The sequence below is a fragment of the Anticarsia gemmatalis genome, chromosome 15 (genome assembly GCF_050436995.1).
Source record: "Anticarsia gemmatalis isolate Benzon Research Colony breed Stoneville strain chromosome 15, ilAntGemm2 primary, whole genome shotgun sequence".
Lineage (NCBI taxonomy): Eukaryota > Metazoa > Arthropoda > Insecta > Lepidoptera > Erebidae > Anticarsia > Anticarsia gemmatalis.
Window position 1 is genome coordinate 12,145,142 of NC_134759.1, and position 21,647 is coordinate 12,166,788.

At 38.7% G+C, this 21,647-nt stretch overlaps 1 protein-coding gene across 2 annotated transcripts in view; it reads left to right on the forward strand.

Annotated features, from left to right (window-relative positions):
* LOC142978778 (fibrillin-1-like) overlaps nucleotides 1-21,647 on the forward strand; it is a 49,767-nt gene that overhangs the window by 10,931 nt on the left and 17,189 nt on the right. Inside the window, exons 2-26 of one of the 2 annotated variants that reach the window (XM_076123341.1) lie at nucleotides 5,493-5,650; nucleotides 9,596-9,678; nucleotides 10,088-10,210; nucleotides 10,460-10,564; nucleotides 10,669-10,776; nucleotides 11,176-11,354; nucleotides 11,706-11,867; nucleotides 12,730-12,817; nucleotides 13,188-13,343; nucleotides 13,663-13,834; nucleotides 14,145-14,282; nucleotides 14,506-14,622; nucleotides 14,934-15,150; nucleotides 15,616-15,826; nucleotides 16,096-16,200; nucleotides 16,275-16,534; nucleotides 16,803-16,986; nucleotides 17,682-17,789; nucleotides 18,232-18,401; nucleotides 18,682-18,814; nucleotides 19,058-19,219; nucleotides 19,596-19,927; nucleotides 20,181-20,331; nucleotides 20,646-20,798; nucleotides 21,107-21,287. In XM_076123341.1, the coding sequence (XP_075979456.1) occupies nucleotides 5,493-5,650; nucleotides 9,596-9,678; nucleotides 10,088-10,210; nucleotides 10,460-10,564; nucleotides 10,669-10,776; nucleotides 11,176-11,354; nucleotides 11,706-11,867; nucleotides 12,730-12,817; nucleotides 13,188-13,343; nucleotides 13,663-13,834; nucleotides 14,145-14,282; nucleotides 14,506-14,622; nucleotides 14,934-15,150; nucleotides 15,616-15,826; nucleotides 16,096-16,200; nucleotides 16,275-16,534; nucleotides 16,803-16,986; nucleotides 17,682-17,789; nucleotides 18,232-18,401; nucleotides 18,682-18,814; nucleotides 19,058-19,219; nucleotides 19,596-19,927; nucleotides 20,181-20,331; nucleotides 20,646-20,798; nucleotides 21,107-21,287 (3,956 nt within the window). The remainder of the gene's footprint in view (nucleotides 1-5,492; nucleotides 5,651-9,595; nucleotides 9,679-10,087; nucleotides 10,211-10,459; nucleotides 10,565-10,668; nucleotides 10,777-11,175; nucleotides 11,355-11,705; nucleotides 11,868-12,729; nucleotides 12,818-13,187; nucleotides 13,344-13,662; nucleotides 13,835-14,144; nucleotides 14,283-14,505; nucleotides 14,623-14,933; nucleotides 15,151-15,615; nucleotides 15,827-16,095; nucleotides 16,201-16,274; nucleotides 16,535-16,802; nucleotides 16,987-17,681; nucleotides 17,790-18,231; nucleotides 18,402-18,681; nucleotides 18,815-19,057; nucleotides 19,220-19,595; nucleotides 19,928-20,180; nucleotides 20,332-20,645; nucleotides 20,799-21,106; nucleotides 21,288-21,647) is intronic. The other variant, XM_076123342.1, reaches the window with a different exon arrangement.

The following is a 21,647-nucleotide window of genomic DNA, read 5'->3' on the forward strand; positions in this document are numbered from 1 at the left end:
ATATAAATCTATAGCCTGGTAACGTTAACATAATTAAAATCATTTTTTATTATCTATAACCCTAATTAAACTATCTGTAACCCTCAAAGTCTTATTTATGTTCAAAATACAATTTCCAAATCCACATATCTATATAATTTTTGCACTTAAAACTGAATATTTTGAGGGCGCATGAAAATATTGACGATAATATACATATATATTGACAGCAAACTGGCACTCGCACTTTCATATCACGTACACAAAGAAATAAAAGCGATAGACTACTTGTTATTTTCATAATCCAATCCGTAAAAATAAAATGTCTCCTCATTTGTCACTGATGATTCATTTTAATACAATATATTTAGTTTACACCATAATAAACCGACCATATTACTAATTTAGAGCGTTAGCATTTATAATCGTTACACAGTAGCGCTAAAATAAGGTAAAGGTGGTATAATCGCGCTGCAAGAGCTTTTTCGAACGCTCGTGGCGCTAACCACCTCTGTACAACAGCTGGTAAGCGCCACGAAGCTGCGAAAAAGCTCTTGTAGCGCGATTATACCACCTTCATCTTATTTTAGCGCTCCTGTATTACTACTATACTACGTACTATTATAATTACTATTTACGACCACTGTAGATCCAATTTAGAGCTATAAGCTGGACAGTATGGGCCTATTTGACGCTACAAGAGATCTGTAGCCGCTTATAGAACCACTATACTTCTTACTAAGGAGCCTAAGGCGTTATAAAAATCCTTTAACCGGCCATTGTGCAGCTTGTTATAGCGCTTGTGTGCTAGTTGGGATGTAATACACCTAGGGCGAGCCTATATACCGAGCACGTTTTCAAACTCCGGATTGCTTTTAAGAATAACATCATAAAATTACTTGTCTAATATAATTTCATAAAATACCAGAAGCATCTTGTCTGGCTTCGAAATGGAACCAGGACCCCGTTGACACCAGTAGAATATACAAGCGACCATAGAGGCGATCATGTGTCTATACTTAAACTAAAATAAATACAAGTCATCTGTTTACACGATACGGTACAGGAATTTACGCGACCGTGTATTTTAATTACCAGGTGCAATATTACACTGTCCTTACAAACGATACTTTTGCAAGTTCAATGTAAATGCACTCATTGCCCGTTGTGCTCCTCGGTCGCTTAGCGAAGGGTTAAACTTGTACCGCGGATAGCCTAGAGATGGGTGGCCTTTTATTTTAATTAATGTTAGTTACTTATTGCTTCGGAGACCTATTTACAGTTCTAGTTTTAAAGCCACATCAAAGGCCTTTCGGGCGGCTTGGATATAACTTTTGATTGAATATTCTAACTACAAGATTTTGTTTAATATTTTTAAATACTATTCCCGCACTAAGAATTTTTCTTGTATCGCGGGGACCTTTACAAACATACAAACAACGGACACTAAGTACAACCAGATGGGAAACAACTATGTGTGGATCGCACAAATAACTGTCCCATGCGAGAATTGAACCTTCCTGACGCTGGTAGTGGCGACCACCTTAACCATTGCACCACGGAGGCCGTTAAAAAGAAAGTTCCGTATAAAATGTTATAATATTAAGCCCTTTTCTATGATGTTATTTTGACATGATTGCCCTTTAGAGTAGGGTGTGGAATGTTATGTGAAAGTTCATTTGTGACTATTCAGAGCAAGTGAATGAGGTGGAAAGGATTTGTTTGCTTAGGACTCCATTGATTCGGCGGGATCCATTGTAGGTCAGTAACGGTACTTGTTACCTTTCGTAGTTTTATTCGTTTACTTTTATACGGTTTACTATGATCTTGTGTTGTTAAGTTAGACGTGATGAACTTAAGACCTTATATTCTTATTGGATACTGGGAACTGTAGTTTGAGTCTGTACTACTATCGACTACCGACAACCGGTTTATCATCGAAATTTGTATGAATATCAGCGACTCTGACGGGCGTCGCAGGAAATATTTTGGCAGTTCTTTCCAAATGTCAAAATTTCGATACTATAGACAGTACCGACTGTACGGAATCGCGCTACTGGGTTGTGGAGGTCCGATAAGCAGTAGCGCCATGTAAAATACTGGTATCTAGCTGCGTCCAATGAGACTGTAAGCCGATTCCAACATATAATAGTTCATGTTCATGTTTGTTGTTCATGAGTCAATGATGTTCTAATTAAATAGTGAAATAGTGAGTCCAAAGTCCTTTAAGTGACATAGCTCAGCAATATTGGAGATGGCACTTGCAATCCGATCTACTACCGTAATAAGTAATGTTTATCCTTGTTGCTATGTGGACAAATCAAACATACCTAAATCAAAAACGAGTCTGTTAATATAAAGTAAACCCACTGACCGAATTGCTTGGGGCATCATGTTTCTCAAACCGAAAAGGACTCGAAAATCTGTCGATTCGCGAGAGATCTTAGTTTGTTAGAATACGGCTTCACTCTACTGCAGAGCTTAACCATTATAGGATACTAGCTGACCCGCGCAACTTCGCTTGCGTCACATAAGAGAGAATGGGTCATAATTTTCCACGTTTTTGTAACACTTTTTTACTGTTACTCTGCTCCTATTGGTCGTAGCGTGATGATATAAAATATTTTTTTTTTCACGAAAAATATTCTTAAAATTATTTATATCTCTTAATATAACAAAGTCGCTAAGTCGCTAAGGCATATCCGCCATTAAAACAGTTGCCATGACAACGGAACTTTGTTAATTTAATGTCATTATAATATTGATTATTCGCGACTTCGTTCGCCACCTGAATTTTCCCGGGAAATGCGTCATTTTCCCGGGGTAAAAAGTAGCCTATGTCCTTTCTCGGGTATCAAAATATCTCCATACCAAATTTCATGCAAATTGGTTCCGTAGTTTAGGCGTGATTGAGTAGCAGACAGACAGACAGACAGAGTTACTTTCGCATTTATAATATTAGTATGGATGATACCCCAAGGTAGCAGGAAGGGTAGTGGCTAGTGAGAAGTGTGAAGGATCTAACAGCCGTCTTCAGCAAAGCATACGACGCGTCCGATGCATACTATACCGACCTGTGATCGCTTGGAACTAGTCGCACAGAAAAGATATCTACTTTTGAGGCTGTTTTATGACGATTAATACAAAGGTTGTAAATATCATTATATCAATACAAGATTTACTGCAGTATTAGTGATTCTTTCACCATTAGTTTAGATTGTAGAATTTGAACATGTTATGCAAATAAATGTCTCTATTGGAACAATGACTTAGTGGTAGAGTGAAACTTAAATCTTGTTTGATGTAGTTGTGTTGTTTATAGTATTGAGAATATTAATGAAAGGATTTTATTCTACGCCACGAGTGTTATATTAATATTGACTACTCAATTAGACGGGCTGCTTGTTAAATATAAATAAGAATTATCTTGTTTATTTGCGAATAGCTACCTGTCTTTTAATTATATCCGGATTTGCGATTGAATTATAAGAAAAATGTAGAAATATTGACTATTGCAGGATAGAAAGTAATACCATCAAATGTATCTAATATCAAGTACGTATTTTACAGTGTTCGCATTTCTATAAAATAATGGTATTAATTGAATGGCAAGGTATCAAAAATCTTAACAAAATGGACTTTTTGAATTTCAGTACAGCAGTTTTTCTGTTAGGCTAAGATTCAATCTGGTATGACACCAGATTGAATCTTAGCCTAACAGAAAGTTTTCAATAGTTGCTTTTCAATAATTAACCAGTTTATTACAAATCTTTAGTCACATTGGGTCTCATTTACAAAAACTTTAGTACCTTACCAGGGAATTAGCAACCAATAGCCTTTAATCCACACAATACTTAGTCTACACATAGGAATAAAAAGACAATTGAGTGCAGCATGTAGTGATGAGCAATCGGCAGCAGTGACCGTGTGTTGAGGAAGACGCGCCTGCGCCGTGGGCGGCGGCATTCACGCTCACTGACTCACGCCTCTCACAGATACTCTGGACATTGGACATATTTTTAAATTTCTTATACTTTTAAAGGGCCAGGTACAGACCGTAAAGGCTTTTGTGAAATTATTAAGTAATTAAGTGCTGAACCGGAATGAAACTAACTCGCTTGTCGTTACATTAAATCTTCGTGCAAAGTAATCATACGTTAAATGGTTGAAAATACTTATTACTTAAGACAACAACCGTCAAAGTAAAGTAGTGCTTAAAGAAATCTTTCTCAAGATCAACTGGAGAAAAGGCGTGGCAACACTTAAGTTTGAAACGAATTGTACCGACTGTAACAGCCATCAGGTATAGTTCACCGGCTTTCTACAATAAACATAGACAACGGCGTTCATTTACCTTTTACCAGCAGGTTAAATAAACGTGACAAAACGTAATTAATTAGCTTACTCGTGACGTCAGCTGAACAATGTTTTTTACTAATTATAGCTAGAGATGTAGTGATAGCTGTGTACGTCGCGGTCGTTCGCCCGCGTTATCATTTCGGCACAGATTGCTTGATCCCGCGCCGCCTCGGCTCCCGCAGTCCCGCCCCGCACTATGCTCATTGCTCCTACACTATGTGTATCTTCTTTTACTCTTCTATCTCGTTCTATCTAAAAATGTTATGGTTAAAATGTGACTATGTCAAGTCAGTTGCTTATTTATTATTATTTTCACTTGAAAGAACTCGTAAATTATTATACAGTTGTAATAATTCAATTCAAGTAATATTTGATTAAAATTTTTATCACTCTTCTACTCATTACTTTTCTTGCAGTGGTATGATTTCATTCAACCACTTTCAAGAGTTTTGCAGCCTCTGCTGTAGGGTTCAGAAAGCAATACGAAAAGAAAACATATCACATTGGCATTCTACCAGGATAAAAGTCTACGAAAATTATTATCTGAATCTCTCTTAGGCCTTGATACCGTGACGTGGCGATTATGAATACAACATTTTTAAAGATTGTGCAGAAATGATAACATCTACGAATATTTCATATTAAAATTATTTTGTACTCGTAATACTTAGTTATTGTTTAATATAGTTTTTGGCACTGACATCAGTTTTTATTGTGTAAACACGCAGAAGTGCAGTCGCGATAACGCCCAGTAATCTTTAACCCAATTATTGTGATGTTTATTCACATTTTATTATTAATGTCGTGTATTGATTAACGTCGGTACAGCTTTGTAAGTTCTCTGTATATCAATGTTATATAATTTCCATTCCATGCAGGACTTCACTAGACGGAATTTTCAAATTGCGTTAAGAAAAAGCCTGCACTATTGAGATCATCAAGATAGTCAGTACTTTAATTATCACATAATATTAGGACCCATGGCAATACCTTATTTTCACTTACCACCAGCATGTGACTCTCGGGAATAGATGTTTAAAGATGAAACGAATGAATATTTTACCAATCTTTAGCCACCATTTGTCACACAACTTTTAAAAGGATCCCTTAGTTTTCCATTACAAGTTGTTATTAGTAATGTTCGTGTGTTGCAGGGTGATGGTGCCAAGATGACAATGTGGCGGCTGTTGGCGGCGCTGTGCGTGTTGTGCGCGTGCGCCGCCGAGCCGCGCCTCGCCAACACGCCGCGCCCGCGCCACTGGCAGCGCGGCACGCGCACTCTCGCTGATAGGAAACCTAACGCGTTTGTTGGGTAAGTTCATCATCAGTCATCACCCAATCTTCATCTAGCTCAAATACCTTTACAGGGTCACGGGAAACTCTTTTAGAAGCGAGCACATCCTGACTGACACACCTAAATTATATTGATGCAACTTAGCGTCACTAGCATCAAGTTACTAGCATCAAGTTACTTATCTTTAGGTCCGACCAATGCAATGAAATCACTGAGGAATCACTGATTTGATTCATATACATAGGTAAATATAGACCATGTAATGAGCAATTTAATTTTAATTGCAATAATTAAATTGCACTTAATTCATAGACCGTTAGTTCAGAGAAACATAATTTGCCTATACCTACCCAAAGAGCGACACACGCCATCAATAATTCTACCGAATCGTAAACCGCATACCACAAAATGACTAAACTCATAAAATGAACGCAGAAAAAATCAATCGCGATCCAGCATTCGAGTGAGAGTGAGTGACTGTGATCAACGATGATCATAATTAATGCAATTATATTGAGACTACTTAGCATCGCTAGCTTTAAGATACTTATTTGTAGGTACGACCTGTGCAATCAAATCAATGATGGGTCAGTGATTCATATAGGTATTCACCACGTACTTCTAAAAGCTTAATGCACTCAGTTTATAGATTGCACGTTCAGAGAAATATAAAGGAGATACCATTTAGCCAAACGTGCAGCCAATAATTCTGCCGAACCATACACCGCATACCACAAAGTGACTAAACTTATAAAATGAATGCAGAAAAAATCAATCGCGATCCAGCATTCGAGTGACAAAGTTAAAGAATGTGATGTAAATGCATTATAATCGGCGGTGCATCGGCCGGCTGCGTGGAACTGGACGAGTGGACGTGTGCAGCATGTGTTGATACAAATCTGTGAGTTTACTTCACACCGACTCACCCGCTCATAATGTCATCTTTACACGTACCACGGCTATGCCAATACTTGAGGTGCAATTATTCGTTTTGACGTGCCGTCGGTTAAGTTTAAATTGATTAATTCGGAAGGTTCTGACTGGTGTGGCTTGTAACTATGTAACCAGCAGAAGGACTGATCTTTATTCTGACTTGACACCTATGCAAATTTTGGATCTGGAACAGCTTCTATCCCATAGTTAATGTGCCTCTAGACTTGACACAACTTACAAAGGTAATTAAAATCTTTACCCTGAAATCGGCGAGGCAATCGTCATTAAAATTTTTGATTACGATTGCTGCCATAAACCACTAGCTACAAAACTAAAGTAAAAGCGCTAATAACCGGTAATTATTACACGTGTAAAGGTAACCGAAACACGTGACTTTCGTCAAACAATCCAGCAACAGTAACATAATACATGAGAGATGTAGTACTCTACCGTGGGCGGCGGCGCGTAGGTGATTTTCACGCTTATAATTTCGGGAGTCGGGCAGAGGGCAATAGCGGAACCGAGTGACGAGTTCACTAGGAAAGGTTCACTTATGACGAAGCACTTCTTGGAGACAAGGTTGGGGATGCAAGCAATGAATGCAAGGATGATCAGCAAATTGAATTAGACGCTCCCACGGTTACAGTTAACAACGACGGTGCAGATATTCGTTGGTATGGAAAATATAATCTCAATAGTGTGCTGGTAATAGATGATAATTTTATAATGTTATTATAATCGACATCGGTGGTGATTACAGTAGATGTCGCTAAGTCAAAGGTCTCTGGGCGGCTGAATTAGCTTTGATTCTAGGGCGTCACTAACCTCAATAAAGAAAGGCAATAAATTAGATAATATATTAATTTATCTGCTTCATAGCAAATTACTGATGTAAGCTTTCAGGTGGGTAATATTGAAACATTTGAAATAGCTTCACCTTGAGACTTTTTATATCTGAATTTGCGAAATAATGTTTGAAAACTGAATTCTCGGATGTCAGGAAATAAAGTAAACTTATAGAAAATCTAATATTGGATCTGACGATGATAATGCTTTAATGAATAAAGATACAAGCGATGAATGAGTCGATGAGTCCCTTAGTGTTATGCAAATAATCGCTTGGTGAGATAACTTTTACATAACATGCTAATCACGTTGATAAAGTAAATAAACCAATGTAAATATAGATAAATAGGTTATATTGACGAGCAGATGACATCAGATTTTAAAGATAATGAGAGTCTAATTCATGGTAATTTATTTTGCGATGTAATTTATTCTTTTGATGTGACCACGGCTATTATTGTAGTACAAGTTACTATAGGAATATGCATCAAGGAATTAATTACAATTAATGATGAAGACGGAAATCTTACGTATCTTAGAACAAAATCCTGACTTTTGGCCTCAATTTTATCAATATACAATGTTTCGGATTTCGAAAAAAAAGACAAATGAAATATTATATCTAAAATTGATTTATTGTGATGACCGCAATGCTCTTGAATGATAAGATGGCGCAAAACAATTTGTTTAAGTGCAGCGTTGCACTAAATCTGGTTGGTCCAAGGTTTGGTCGTAAGGACGCGCGATAGTCTCTGACCCTAGTTGAAATTAGTCTAGTTTGAGTGGCGTGGCGAATCTGTTGGTTCTACTTAGATACCGACGCAGTGGACAAGGTTATTGGGATCATCGCTCATCAGCTTTGCTTGTGTTGCGTAATTGTTTTAAATTGACCACTTTATTAAGTCTCTAAAGATTCTAAGAAAGATAATGGAAAATCTATTCTGTGTTAGTATTTTAGTGTTACATTTTTTGTGGCATTATGGATTCTTATTTATCTTCATGGGAACAAGGATAATGTTACGTATGAATGTTTTGTATTGTAGTAGCTATCATAGATTTAGAAAATCTGTGGAAGGTAAGAAGATCGATTTCTTAATTTACTTACATTGGGATCAAAGTGGCCGTATGTTAATAACGATCGTTTTTTTAGTTATTCACTCCCAATAAATTTATATGATTAACTAGCTGATACATTAATTTTATGTTTACTTAGCAACATAATTAATAGATATGCGATAGTAATATAACACGTATATTTCTTTCTTTACGGCTTGTTCACAACACTCCATCAACACAGTTACCAAATCAGCAAACAACGGACTTACGACTTACATTATGGAAATGAATTCTGCTTCAGTTGGCCGTCAGTCCTGCCGAGTACCTCTCACATTGTCTAGTGTCAAATATGACATACCTTTACAAACAGTAGCAGTGGAAAAACTAGCGGATTTACATAAAATGTACATCGTTCGCGGACACGTTGCGTTTACGACTTGACAATAAATCACACTCGACTTTAATGAGAGACTCTCGTTAACGACATACAAAATATTTTTGAATCGACATTGTTTACATGAGAACCAATGGTAGGGGATATACTACTGGTATTGCGATACCTTGGGATTATTTTCAGATGAAAACTAGAATTCAAGCTGCTCAAGTTTAGACATATTTCTTCGATTTTCCTCTTGTGGTTAAGAAACAAAATACATGATAAACTTTTTATAAATGCGTTTCAATACCGTAAATGGAGTAATTAGGACATCCCACAATTACAACCAGACTCGAAACAATTGCTTGTGAATGACATAAGGTGATTCATTGGTAACCGAGGTTTAGTTAAAGCTGTAAACGAGTATGTATAGATATGAGGCGTGGTGACCATGATACATCTGTACTAATATTATAAAGCTGAAGAGTTTGTTTGTTTGTTTGAACGCCCACATCTCAGGAACTACTGGTTCCATTTGAAAAAATCTTTTAGTGTTAGAAAGCTCATTTATCGAGGAAGGCTACGACCAATAGGAGCAGAATACCAGTAAAAAATGTTACAAAAACTTTGAAAATTTAGACCCATTCTCTCTTATGTGATGCAAGCGAAGTTGTGCGAGTCAGCTAGTGGTATAATAATAGAAGAAATCCTAAGAACATAACCTCTAAATGTTTTTTTTTGTATTGTTTCAGCCCACACGTGTGCAGATCACGCAACAGCACGCATTGCTGTCCAGGATGGACGTCCAGGCCAAACTCTTTACTTTGTATAGTCCGTAAGTACTTCTCTATCACTGATCTCAAGACCTTCTTCTATAGGTACAATATGAAAATTTATCTAAAATTACAGTCTTGTTTCTTCAATTAGTATTGTAGTAACATTCATGCAAATATTACATTTGCCTTGCCTTTGATGACTAAGAAAAGCGGTTTACTTTTCTTCTCAACTTTACTTGTCATCACCACATACAGTACATCAATTCAAGTCAATTTCTCTCAAAAGTCTCTGTCCCTGTGTCTATATGTATGTATGTATGCTTAAATCTTTAAAACTGCGCAACGGATTATGATGCGGTTTTTCTAAGAAGATTTATGTGTAAAAGTTGTAAAGGGTTTTTAGTAAACCGGCCTTTAGTTAAGTTTACAGAATACGGGCACTTATTATAATGTTGTCTGTCATTGCAGCCTTATGTCGACCAGACTGTGGATCTCCGGGAGCGTGTATCGCTCCGAACATGTGCCGATGTTCTGGCGGAGTGGAAGCACCTTCCTGTGGCCCTGGCGGAGGTGGACTTTATCCTTATCCAGGTAACTTTCCTGTAGCCAATCAGATTTAAGGCCCCCCAATTTGTGCCTTAATATTTTTTTTTACCAATGCCTGTCCCATTGCTGGGCAAGGGCATCCTCCGAAACGGGGGAGGGGTTGTTCTTATTAATTTATTTCGGTGAAGGGTAAATTTTCTTTCATAATAAATTACAGAGATTTCATGAAGTTTTTTATAATATTTACTCTACTGCCATATTTCAAGTATATTTAAATGTGTTTTTGTATTGCAGTAAGGACGCCGGGTGGCTGTCGTAGAATTTGTATGAACGGTGGTACTTGTACTAATGGTACTTGCGCCTGCGCTCCGGGCTGGAGTGGAGAGTTTTGTACCGAACGTAAGCTATGTTTTACTTATTCATGTTCCAACTAAATAGATACATAATAAGTTTACAACTAAATGTATTTTTGTTTATTTATTAATGATTTGTTTAATTTGCAGCGATATGTCGAGAACCATGTCTGCACGGTGGACGGTGTATAGCGCCGGACCGGTGTGTTTGCTTCCACGGACTGTCCGGAACAAGATGTGAAATTGATAGGAGAACTGGTAAGTTATGAGAATGAAGTAAATGTAGCCTCTCCTGTATGCGTATCAAGTACCAATTTTTAAACACCATCGAGAACGTCATATTATTTCTTCACAGACATTTTAATGAGGATCCATTTAATTTTCTATGATATATTTAAACGTCAATGTCATTTACTTTGATAAATAAACATACCATTGGTACCAATTTCTACGTTTTATTACAAATAAGATTGATCTGTGTTAATGAGATAATTCTTAGGGAAGCATCTGAGAAATTCCATTTAATAAAAGTTGATTATAGCATCTTCTGTTTTACTGATACAAATTCATGAAGTAATCTCTCTTCTTAGTACTCATGTAAGTCTTCAGCACTTATTGTTTTCGTTTGGATAATTTTCTAATATTTGTTTCTCCTAGGTCCCTGCTACACGGACACACGCGGCGCGCTATGTACGGGAGCACTAGAAGGCGTGGTGTGCACCAAACAGCTGTGTTGTGCGACAGTGGGAGTGGCGTGGGGACATCCTTGTGAGAGGTGCGGGGACCTCGACTGTCCGCAGGGACATCTCAGGAACTTGGCCACTAAGGAGTGTCAGGTGAGGGAATGATGGCTGATGATAAGCCATCGGATGCTGTGATTGGATGGAACAAATAAAACACTTTTATAATTTTAGGAAGTTACGATTCTGTTTGTAATGCTGTTCATGTGTTCAGACTTATACGGGTAAAGAAATATTAAATCTTTCTCAGCATTTTGTAAGTTGTGAATATAGTGACTTGAGCTGTATTTTAAATTTATATGACTGATAGAAAAGCTCGAAAATTTGGCATATTAAAAGTACACACATCACTACTGCTGCGGTTAAGATTTATAACCATTTGTACTATCTTGTTAACAAATTGTATCATGATCACATATTCTAATAACCTATTTCTTCATTTCCTAGGACATAGACGAGTGCGCGGCAGTGCCAGGCTTGTGCCAGGGCGGTCGTTGCGTGAACTCTATCGGTTCGTTCTCGTGCGAGTGTCCCCCGGGACAGCGCCGACACCGCGTCACCAACAACTGTGAAGACATCGACGAATGCGAGGACCCCGACATTTGTCCTGTAAGTACACTACACACGTATACGTTTACATACGTGTATGTGTACGCAGCAACACTCGATTGCGATACTTTGCCCTGTATCCTGTGTAATAGTACACTATGACTAGGGTCTTCCACTCCCCCATGCAACTAAAACTAATACCATATCCGAAAAGAATACAACGGAAGCAACATTTAAGATTTTTATTATAAAGTAACGTTCAAATATTCGACTATTTTACTTCCATTTACATCATTTGAGACACAAATCTTGAGCTCTATCTACAACTGTACAATGAAAGAGAAATAAAATCTTGACTAAGGTAACAAACAACATACAGCTAATATTTTGTATTGTTGATTGGCCAAGATTTGTGTTCCGTCTTTTTTCATTCACATTCTTATAACTTTAACGCATTAAACATTTCCATATTCATATTATTTCAATGGTTTCATGTGGTGAAGAGTATTGTGGTAAGTTCGTGTGGATTTTGAGAGCAAAATAACTTCCCTATGGAAGGGCAAGTGGGTTTTAAGGTAGTGCTTTATCAAATGTCAATGAGACGACCCGAAACAGACTAAGCTACGTAATAATGGGTTGTTAGTGTTATTTTACAACAGATTTTTTGGTTGGTACGCGATCATTGAAGCTTGCTACACACATACTCTGTTCGTTCGGTTCGCCAATATTTGTCGATTAACAAAACCGACTGGATTCACTTGTTCAGCTAGTGCCGATCGGGTTCATCTACACGTATTTGGTATTGCCGCCCAGCTAGCACTAGTCGATTAATGCCAAACCGAATGTGTGTGTAGCAAGCGTAATATCATAAGGCTTGAGATTATTGAGAAGGGAAATCCTGATGGTGTATTTTGTATTGCAGAACGGCAAATGTGTGAACACAGAGGGTGATTACTACTGTCTCTGCAACCCGCACTTCATTCCCAGTCCGGACAAGAAGTTCTGTATCGGTAAGTTTACTAGTGACACCTTCTTTGACTTACTCTTACTAGCTTATGGCATACTATGCTATAATTTCTATCGTTCCTTTAGCATCACATTTATTTCTGTCTCAAATTCCTTTGAACTTTTTCCCAATACCTAATGTTACTTTTTGAGACGGCACGTAAATAAAAAAACTTTCATTGAAATTTTTATTCAATATATTGTTGTTTCCTCAATCTTTAGTTTAGCACGTTTATTTTCGAATATCATTCGAGTATTAGCACGGGAATACAAGCCAATGTAAAATGCATATTTGAGCATAATTGATTTTTGTAATCACTCTAGTTTTCCATTATCATTCTATACATAGATAATTCATATATTTGTATTGTACAGACGGTAGAGTAGGCAGTTGTTTCACATACCTGAGCGAGACGGGCGAGTGCGCGGACCGGCTGCCCATGCCGCTGTCCAACCGCGACTGTTGCTGCGGGTACAACATGGGCCGCGCCTGGGGAGACCTCTGCGCCCCTTGCCCACCACGTGGATCTAGTAAGTATTGCCTACTTATTTCTTTCATATATGTTTTAAGCAGCTAAGCGCCCTAAACGGATCATGCGGCCTAAAGGCCTTTAACAGGGCTTTCCGAGTCACGAAAATGCTCAGTTAATTTTTCCTCAGTTCCTCCAAATAACAAAATAGAGAGGTATAGAGAAAAACAACGTTGCAGCTCTTAATATACCATACTTCATTACAAAGGACTACTACTAGTGCTTAGTGAGTTTTAATTATTTTCATGCTCCAGCCCTTGGAGTAGAAGTTCTTATTTGTTTAATTTACTATTTGTTATTTAATACCCTACTTTGTTTAGGTGAATGGACGCATCTGTGCGGTGGTGGCGCGATCCCTCCGAATTGGCGCCGCAACGTGACGGGAGGAGGTGACGACGAGAACTACGAGCCTCCCGCCATCGCCAAGATTAATGAGTGCATGCTGAGGAACGGCATCTGTGGACTCGGCACATGTGTCGATAAGGATATTGGGTATAACTTCTGTTCAACTTATCTGTTCTGGATTTATCACCATCATACCAGCCACGTCTACTGCTGGATATAGGCCAAAATTGTGTCAAATCTTTAGCGTTTTTATCCAAGTTGGAATTCATTTACAAAGGCATTTATTCCAGTCTGCTTAAAAGTCGACCTCCTTACAATAACGACCATTATTTATTTAAGCAAAGTTCTCCATGGAATCTTGTCAAAACGTTCTGGCCAGTTATTCTGAACGGGTCATTAAGAATGTCCCGATAAAATTTTTCATGGAATATTATTCTAACAAATGTTGCTTGTGCAGATACCAGTGCGAATGTTGGGATGGCGCTGAGTCGGTGGTGCAGGACGGGAACCCCACGTGTATCGATGTGGACGAGTGCGCGCTTGACTATTGTAAGGGAGGAACTTGTATCAACCGACCTGGTGGATTTGACTGCAGGTAAATTCTATAGTAATCTTTAAGTAAATATGGGATGCACGAGAAGGAGAAATTACTAAATGTTAGTGGTGGACTCATTTAATTGCTATCCACATATCTCTTCTGTCATAATTTTGCATAAAATTGAATAATTATATCGCTGGGTATCTTGTTTTTATCGACATTTAATTTATTTTGATTGTTATTAAAGGGAGTAAAATAAGATGTATTGTTATTTGTGTAGGTGTCCTCCTGGATTCGACCCCGTGAACAATGGTCTGAGGTGCAGCGACAAAAACGAGTGCGAGATGACGAACGGTGGTATGTGCACCAATGGAGTCTGCAGAAACAGTGATGGAGGGTAAATATCATTAATATTTTATGTAAATAACAAGTATTCAATTTTATTTGCTCGCTGACAAAACAAGCGTTAAATGGTTGCAGTACGTGACTATAACTAATCATATTGTATCACATAACAGAAAATAGTAATATTACTTATTTATCTTTAATATCAAGAGTTAAAATCCGCAGTTTTACGGTTACGGTAGTTACCATGTTATTGTTTTACACACATTTTTTCTTACCTACCTCAGGGTTATGACTTTATCTATCTTGAGCCTTAATTACGTATATAATGAATATTATGAGCAAAACCATTCGTTCCACCAGGTACGAGTGCGTGTGCAACCCTGGCTACGAGTCCTCAGAGACGGGTCACGCGTGCCGCGACGTGGACGAGTGCCGCGACAACCCGCGCGTGTGCCGCCGCGGCCGCTGCCACAACACGCCCGGCGGGTACGACTGCGACTGCGAGCCTGGCTTCAGCAACTCTGCTGCCGGTTATTGTACTGATATTGATGAGTGTGCTGATAAGAGTGTGTGTCAAGTGAGTTTTTGGCTTATGATTTTATGTAATAGTCTATCATATGGACAAAATCCACGGTATCACTGTTGCCTTAACTTGCAGAAATCAATGCGAAAAAATATAATGCCACCGCTTACAGTATCATTATTTCCTCGTTATTAAGGTGCTATCTTGTGTGTGTGTGTGTGTGAATAAACATTTCCAACAAAAATTGGTTTGATCAGAATATACCCAGTTTTTTTGAATAAAACTAAGTACAGATTTAAAAACTGCAAATATCATTTTGACATTCACAAACAAAAAATACATTTTTTTAACGTTTTATTATTCGACAAGTATATCGTCTTGGAGTTTTAAGACACCTTTGTGTGCGAGAAAGTTGAAGACAACATTCTACTTAAGATTTTTAATACTGCAGTTCTGGCAACTAAGACAACTTTACTGCAATAACGCTTTTTCTCTAAAAACATATGATATATTATCCAGGGTGGTCGTTGCGTGAACAGCGAAGGTTCGTTCCAATGTGTGTGCGAGGCGGGCTACCGTCCGACACCGGACCGTGGAGCTTGTGTGGACGTCAACGAGTGCTCGGAACAGCGCGTGTGTCGCAACGGTCGCTGTCACAACACGCCCGGCTCGTTCCGCTGCGAGTGCCTGCCTGGATTCACGCTCAGTAATGATGGAAGGACTTGTCTTGGTAAGTTATTTGCATGAAGAAATCAGTTTGCCAGTTGATTCTGTTAAATATGTAGGCTTGAATACAAAGCCGTCTATAGAATCTTAAGATACGTGAAGAACATTATCCAGGAACGCAAAACTCGGAATGCTAGACCGCCCGCAGTGTGGCGGTGCCTTTAGATGGCTTGACGTAAATATAGTTAACTTTAGCTTTTTGTTGTTGCTTCACTGTTTTGGATGTAGGTCTAAACAAAAGTACAGACATAAGGTGATTTGTTTATTTTTCAGATGAGGTACAAGATTTGTGTTACGAGAAATTCGAAGAAGGACATTGTACTCTACCCGGACAAAATCCAGTTACGCGGTCTCAATGTTGTTGTAGTTCCAGCAAAGGTAACACCATCATCCTTTTTAAACTAGTAACGTACAAAGGTCCACTGTAATTTCAACATTTTTTCGCGTTTTAGGTCTACATTTAGGTTGGGGTGTAGCATGCAAAGCTTGTCCAGAATCAGGTAGCAAGGAATACGACATATTATGTCCTGAAGGATCGAGCAAGGACAACGGAGGAGCAGACATCAACGAGTGCACCATGATCCCAGGGATCTGTCCGCACGGCACCTGCGAGAACCTGGAGCCAGGGTACAAGTGCATCTGTGACCCTGGCTTCCATCCAGACGCTGATGGCATCTGTAGGGATATTGATGAGTGTGATATGCATCAGTCGGTAAGTTGGCTAGCCACGAACGAATCTAGATTGATTGCTTTATGTTGATTTTATTTTCTTCTTGTACTTATAACTCTCGTAATTCTGTTTGTAAATTAATACTATGAGGCACTTTCTAAAGTGTTTTAAGGTTTTAAAAAGTTTTGTAGCTAATTTAGAACAGCAACTATATGTTCTTTGACTTTTTCTTTCGTCTTTCTAAGGTTACTAAGTTTTCATATTTAATACCAGAGCATTATCTGATTAGAATGCTATAATTTTGTTTCAGTATTGTACAGGAGGGCAGTGCCGCAACACTCTGGGCAGTTTCACATGCGTGTGTCCGCCGGGTACTAGATACGAACCCGACGAACAAATCTGCAGAGACATTGACGAATGCGAGGGTGAGCTTACTTTCATCGTCAAGGAATATGATAGGGGTGACATCCCCCCTATGATCCCGGTCGGAACAGGTTAAAAAACCTTTGTGTGAACAGCATCCAGCATCCTTAATGCTCCATGCGCATCGGGCATCTAACAATGAATAATGTTCATACCATCTGACCAACATGAAGCTTGGTCATGTACTCATAATGACTCTACTTCGATATAATTTATAACATTAATTTCACGCAATCGATCTCATTGCACTGCTTAGTTTTTCATAATTTATTAAAACTAGATTACTTTTTAATATTCGTGGTATTTTTCTTCAATTTGGGCTCCATTGGCTGTAATTTAAAATTTAATTTCTTTACATATTGGTAAACTTTCGAAATGATTACCACTGATCTCAAAATTCATTGGCTATCGCAACCAAGGACTTTATAACTTAGGGTAACATAAATAATAATTGGTATACATAAATAACAACATAAATTATTTTCTTAACATGAAAAATTTAAGAACTAAAAACATGGAATAAAAACACTGCCCAAACCTTTTACTTTAATTATTCCCTCGTATACTTAGATTTGGAATAGATATATAAGACATTTTTAATTCAGTTTTGATGCTGACCTGATTGCACTGAAAAATCTTCGCAAAAATTGTCTCCTTTCTTCACCTATTATCGAAATCTATATGAATACGTATTGTAATGACGTCACAACTGTCTTGATCTATATAATAATGGTGATTGTTGTTTGAACATAATGTGGTGTTGTAGAACAATCGAACCCGTGCGACAACGGTCGCTGCATCAACTCTCACGGCAGCTACGAGTGCGAGTGTGAGAACGGGTTCGTTCTCGACGCCACCGCTCAGCACTGTCTAGGTAATGTATATTATTTTATTTACTTATTGAAAGGTTTTTTTTAGGTTTATGTTTATTTTGGTGTTGTAAAATCCCCTTTATTTAGGTTTCTTTCAGTTATTACATATATTTAAAATGGTCGCGACTAATCCGACTTATTCGACGATGAATAAAGCCAATGTGGAAGCTGTTAATTTTAGGAATTGTTACAATTTCCTAGTTTAGCTATTAAATCTGTTTATTGCCACTCGGCTCTCTGTAGAACAAAAAGAAAAATCGTCATGATAACAATAAGTTTTTGTAAGCATGTCAGTCGTTTTTGCCTTCTTGAACACATACGAACATACTCAAAAACATTTTCCAAAATGTTATAGTTGCCCATTACTACAATTATTTAACCCCTGATATATTTAAAGTCATATAAGATACTCTTCAGTGTTATATAATGAGCTTGTTTGTTCAGATAATCGTCGCGGCTCGTGTTGGCGGCGCGTGGTGGACGGCCAGTGCGAGGCGGCGGCGATGCGGCCGCTGCTGCGCCAGGAGTGCTGCTGCAGCGTGGGCCTCGCCTGGGGGTCGCCCTGCGAACCTTGCGACATGGACCATTGCCCCTGCTCCAAGGGATACGCCAAGGTACACACAAACCTTCTAAACCTAACACATTTATGTGTTTCCCAAAACGATTATTACCACTCAAGTAATCAACCCACTTAATTACGATGGCGTCAATTCTGCAATACTCACTGACACTTACCAGTCAGTAGACGTTCAGGCGTATTCGTACTTCACAAGGTACGTAAAAGCTTCGGTAAAGTGACCTATAAATTAAAACAATTTTTCTGATTTTATAAGGTATTCTAGTAGTTTCATTATAATATGATGCATTGAATTAACTAAATGATTTTTCATTTAGCTGGACGGAGCGACATGCCGTGATGTGGATGAATGTCAACTGGACTCAGAGCTTTGTATCGGAGGCACGTGTATCAACACAGACGGCTCGTACAGATGCGAATGTCCACCTGGACTTACCTTGGATTCTGTTGGTATGTTGTACCTAAATGTTCCATTAGCTTATATTTTAAACTTAAAATTTCCTGCTGCTGGTTGCTATCGCAGGAGAGGATGGCGATACTAGTAACTTTTAAAGACAAAGAAGGGATGTGTGACCAAGGTGACCAAGAAATCAACAAAATGGTCGAAGTATTACCAGCTTGCAGGCCCATACTCCCATTCCCGAAATAAGCTGTCAATTATTTTACAATGTAACGCTTAATTTCCCTTTGCAGGTAATCGCTGCGTGGACACTCGTCACGAGTACTGCTACACGGACTACATCGGCGGGCGCTGCTCCAGCCCGCTGCCCGTAGAAGTGCTGAAGGCTGTGTGTTGCTGCTCCGCGCTCGGCAAGGCCTGGGGTGATGGACGGTGTGAAGCTTGTCCTAAGAAGGGTAAGTTTTAAGACTTTTTTCGTTGTACGTAGTTTGTAGCTTGCTTTCTGAACCCTCATTAATTCTTCCAAAATTTGCGGACCCGCCGACATTTAATGTGGAAGACTGGTGCGGAAAACCCTTTGGGCAGAAAAAGTCTATATTATGGTGATATTAAATAGTCAATTTATATTTTGATGTTCTATCAATTTCAAGATATTCTGGTGATGCAAATTCCCTTGGTCTCCTGAATTTTATTAATTTGGTAGGTTTTTTGCATAATGCCAAATACAGGAATAGAACGGAATAAGAATGTTTTTTTGGCGATGTAGGTACAGACCATCAGAAAAAATATTTCGGCATCATATTGTAAATGATTTTTCTTACTCTTCTTTAGGTACTGATGCATTCCGCAATCTCTGCATCGCCGACGCAACCGGTCACCCTCCAACCGTCTGGGACCGACCTGGCGTAGTTGGTGGAGACAACATCACAGGCGTCTGGGGGGACAACACCCACGGAGGGGGAGGTGACTACGACTGGGGCGGTGGGGTTGATGGCAACTGGGGTAACATGACCGGAGACAACTGGCGTAAGGTAGTGCCTGGAGTGATCCCAGGGCAGATGGAGGTGAACGAGTGTGCCGCCTTCCCTGGACTGTGTGGACATGGACGCTGCAAGAACTTGGTGGGAGGTTTCACTTGTGAATGCTTCCCTGGATATGAAAAGGTTAGTATTTAGTGGCATCAATTCTTGACATGATAGTGAACGACGTTAAATGTTGGACAAAATTTAAAGCTTTTTCAAGATGCATAGGTTACCCTTGGAACTTAAGCACAAAGAATGGTCAACTTTGGTAGGTTATGAATCTTCAATTGAATTGCGTTAACTGTGTTGAAAATATCTTACAGGATCATTTTCGGTTTTCTGTGTGATTCGCTACAAAAGACTAGAATTAAATGTTTTTTTGTTCCACGTCCAGGATTCGAAGAACCACACTTGCGTAGACGTGAACGAGTGTGAGATCGTAGACGGCGTGTGTGGTTCAGGAGAGTGTCGCAACACGGAGGGTTCGTTCACCTGCCACTGTCACCCCGGACACAAGTCTGATGACTTCTCTAAAGTGTGTGTCGGTAAGTACAATAGTATCAACACGAGCTTATATAAACTTCCATTCCATATTTCAGTCCCTAAACGGTAGGTAAAATAGTAGCCGTTATTTGCCTGGTAATGGGACAGCAATAAAAATAATGATTTGGACTAATCTTGTGCATTTATAATATTATTCTGGATTAACTAATTCAGCAGTCCTTGTGCTAAACCACGAAAAATCTCTATCTGCAACTTGTAGAAATTCTTAATTACTTCATAAGCTTTTTTGGTTAAGGTGGAGCGGAGTTTTAATCGAAGTGTAATTAAATGTATAATGTGTATTATCTTTCTCCAGATATCGACGAGTGCGCTGAGACGCGCGGCCTGTGTCGCGGCGGTCGTTGTATCAACACTCCCGGCTCGTTCCGGTGTGAGTGCGGCCCCGGCATGGAACTGTCTCCCGATAGACTGAGCTGCAAGGACGTGGACGAGTGCTCTATTACTTCTGGTAAGTAAACAGTCATAGTACTAGGTAGTATTAGGGAATAATGATTTAGTACTATTTCTGGTTTGTGCTGTGAGGCTCTCTTGGGTTGTTGAATGTCATCTACGACGCAAAGTCGTAGGCTATTTATCACAAGCTTTAAGTTGTTACAAAATTCGGGTTAATACAGAAATAATCAATTAATCATGCAACAAAAGTAATTGTAAAGTAATGTAAATCCCAAATTTGAAAAAATGCCATCGCATGGAATCAGACTTTATTTGCTTTCAGATTTATCGAAGTGCAGTTTCTAATGATCTGTTATTTCCCAGGTATTTGTAGTAACGGCGCGTGTGAGAACTTGATGGGTACATACCAGTGTGTGTGCGACGAGGGCTACGCACAGTCCACCGTCAAGTCTCACTGTGAAGATATTGACGAGTGCACTGAAGACCCTACCAGGTGTCAGCACGAGTGTGTCAATACACCTGGATCATATCACTGTACTTGTAGGTGAGTAGAAATGGATGGAAGGTTTTTGGTTTAAGAGGCAAAAGGAAACCTGCGGCTATTTATGAAAGAGGTTAACAGTTCTGATTGTAATCAAACTAAATGTTTATAATAAATGTTGTAGGAGCATTTAATGCAATTATGAATATTTTTAGGATTTAAACCACATAAATAAATAAACTATCAAAATGTTACTTGACATTGACCTCTTTCAATGCTCTGTTCTGGTTATTTTTCTTGATTGTAGGAAGAAAGTTCTTTGGTTTATTACCATCTATAGGAGTATTTTCCTCAAGCGAGTCTGGTCTTTAAATATTATTCTCTAAAAGTAAGCCTGGTCAGTATCAGCTATTAACGGTGACT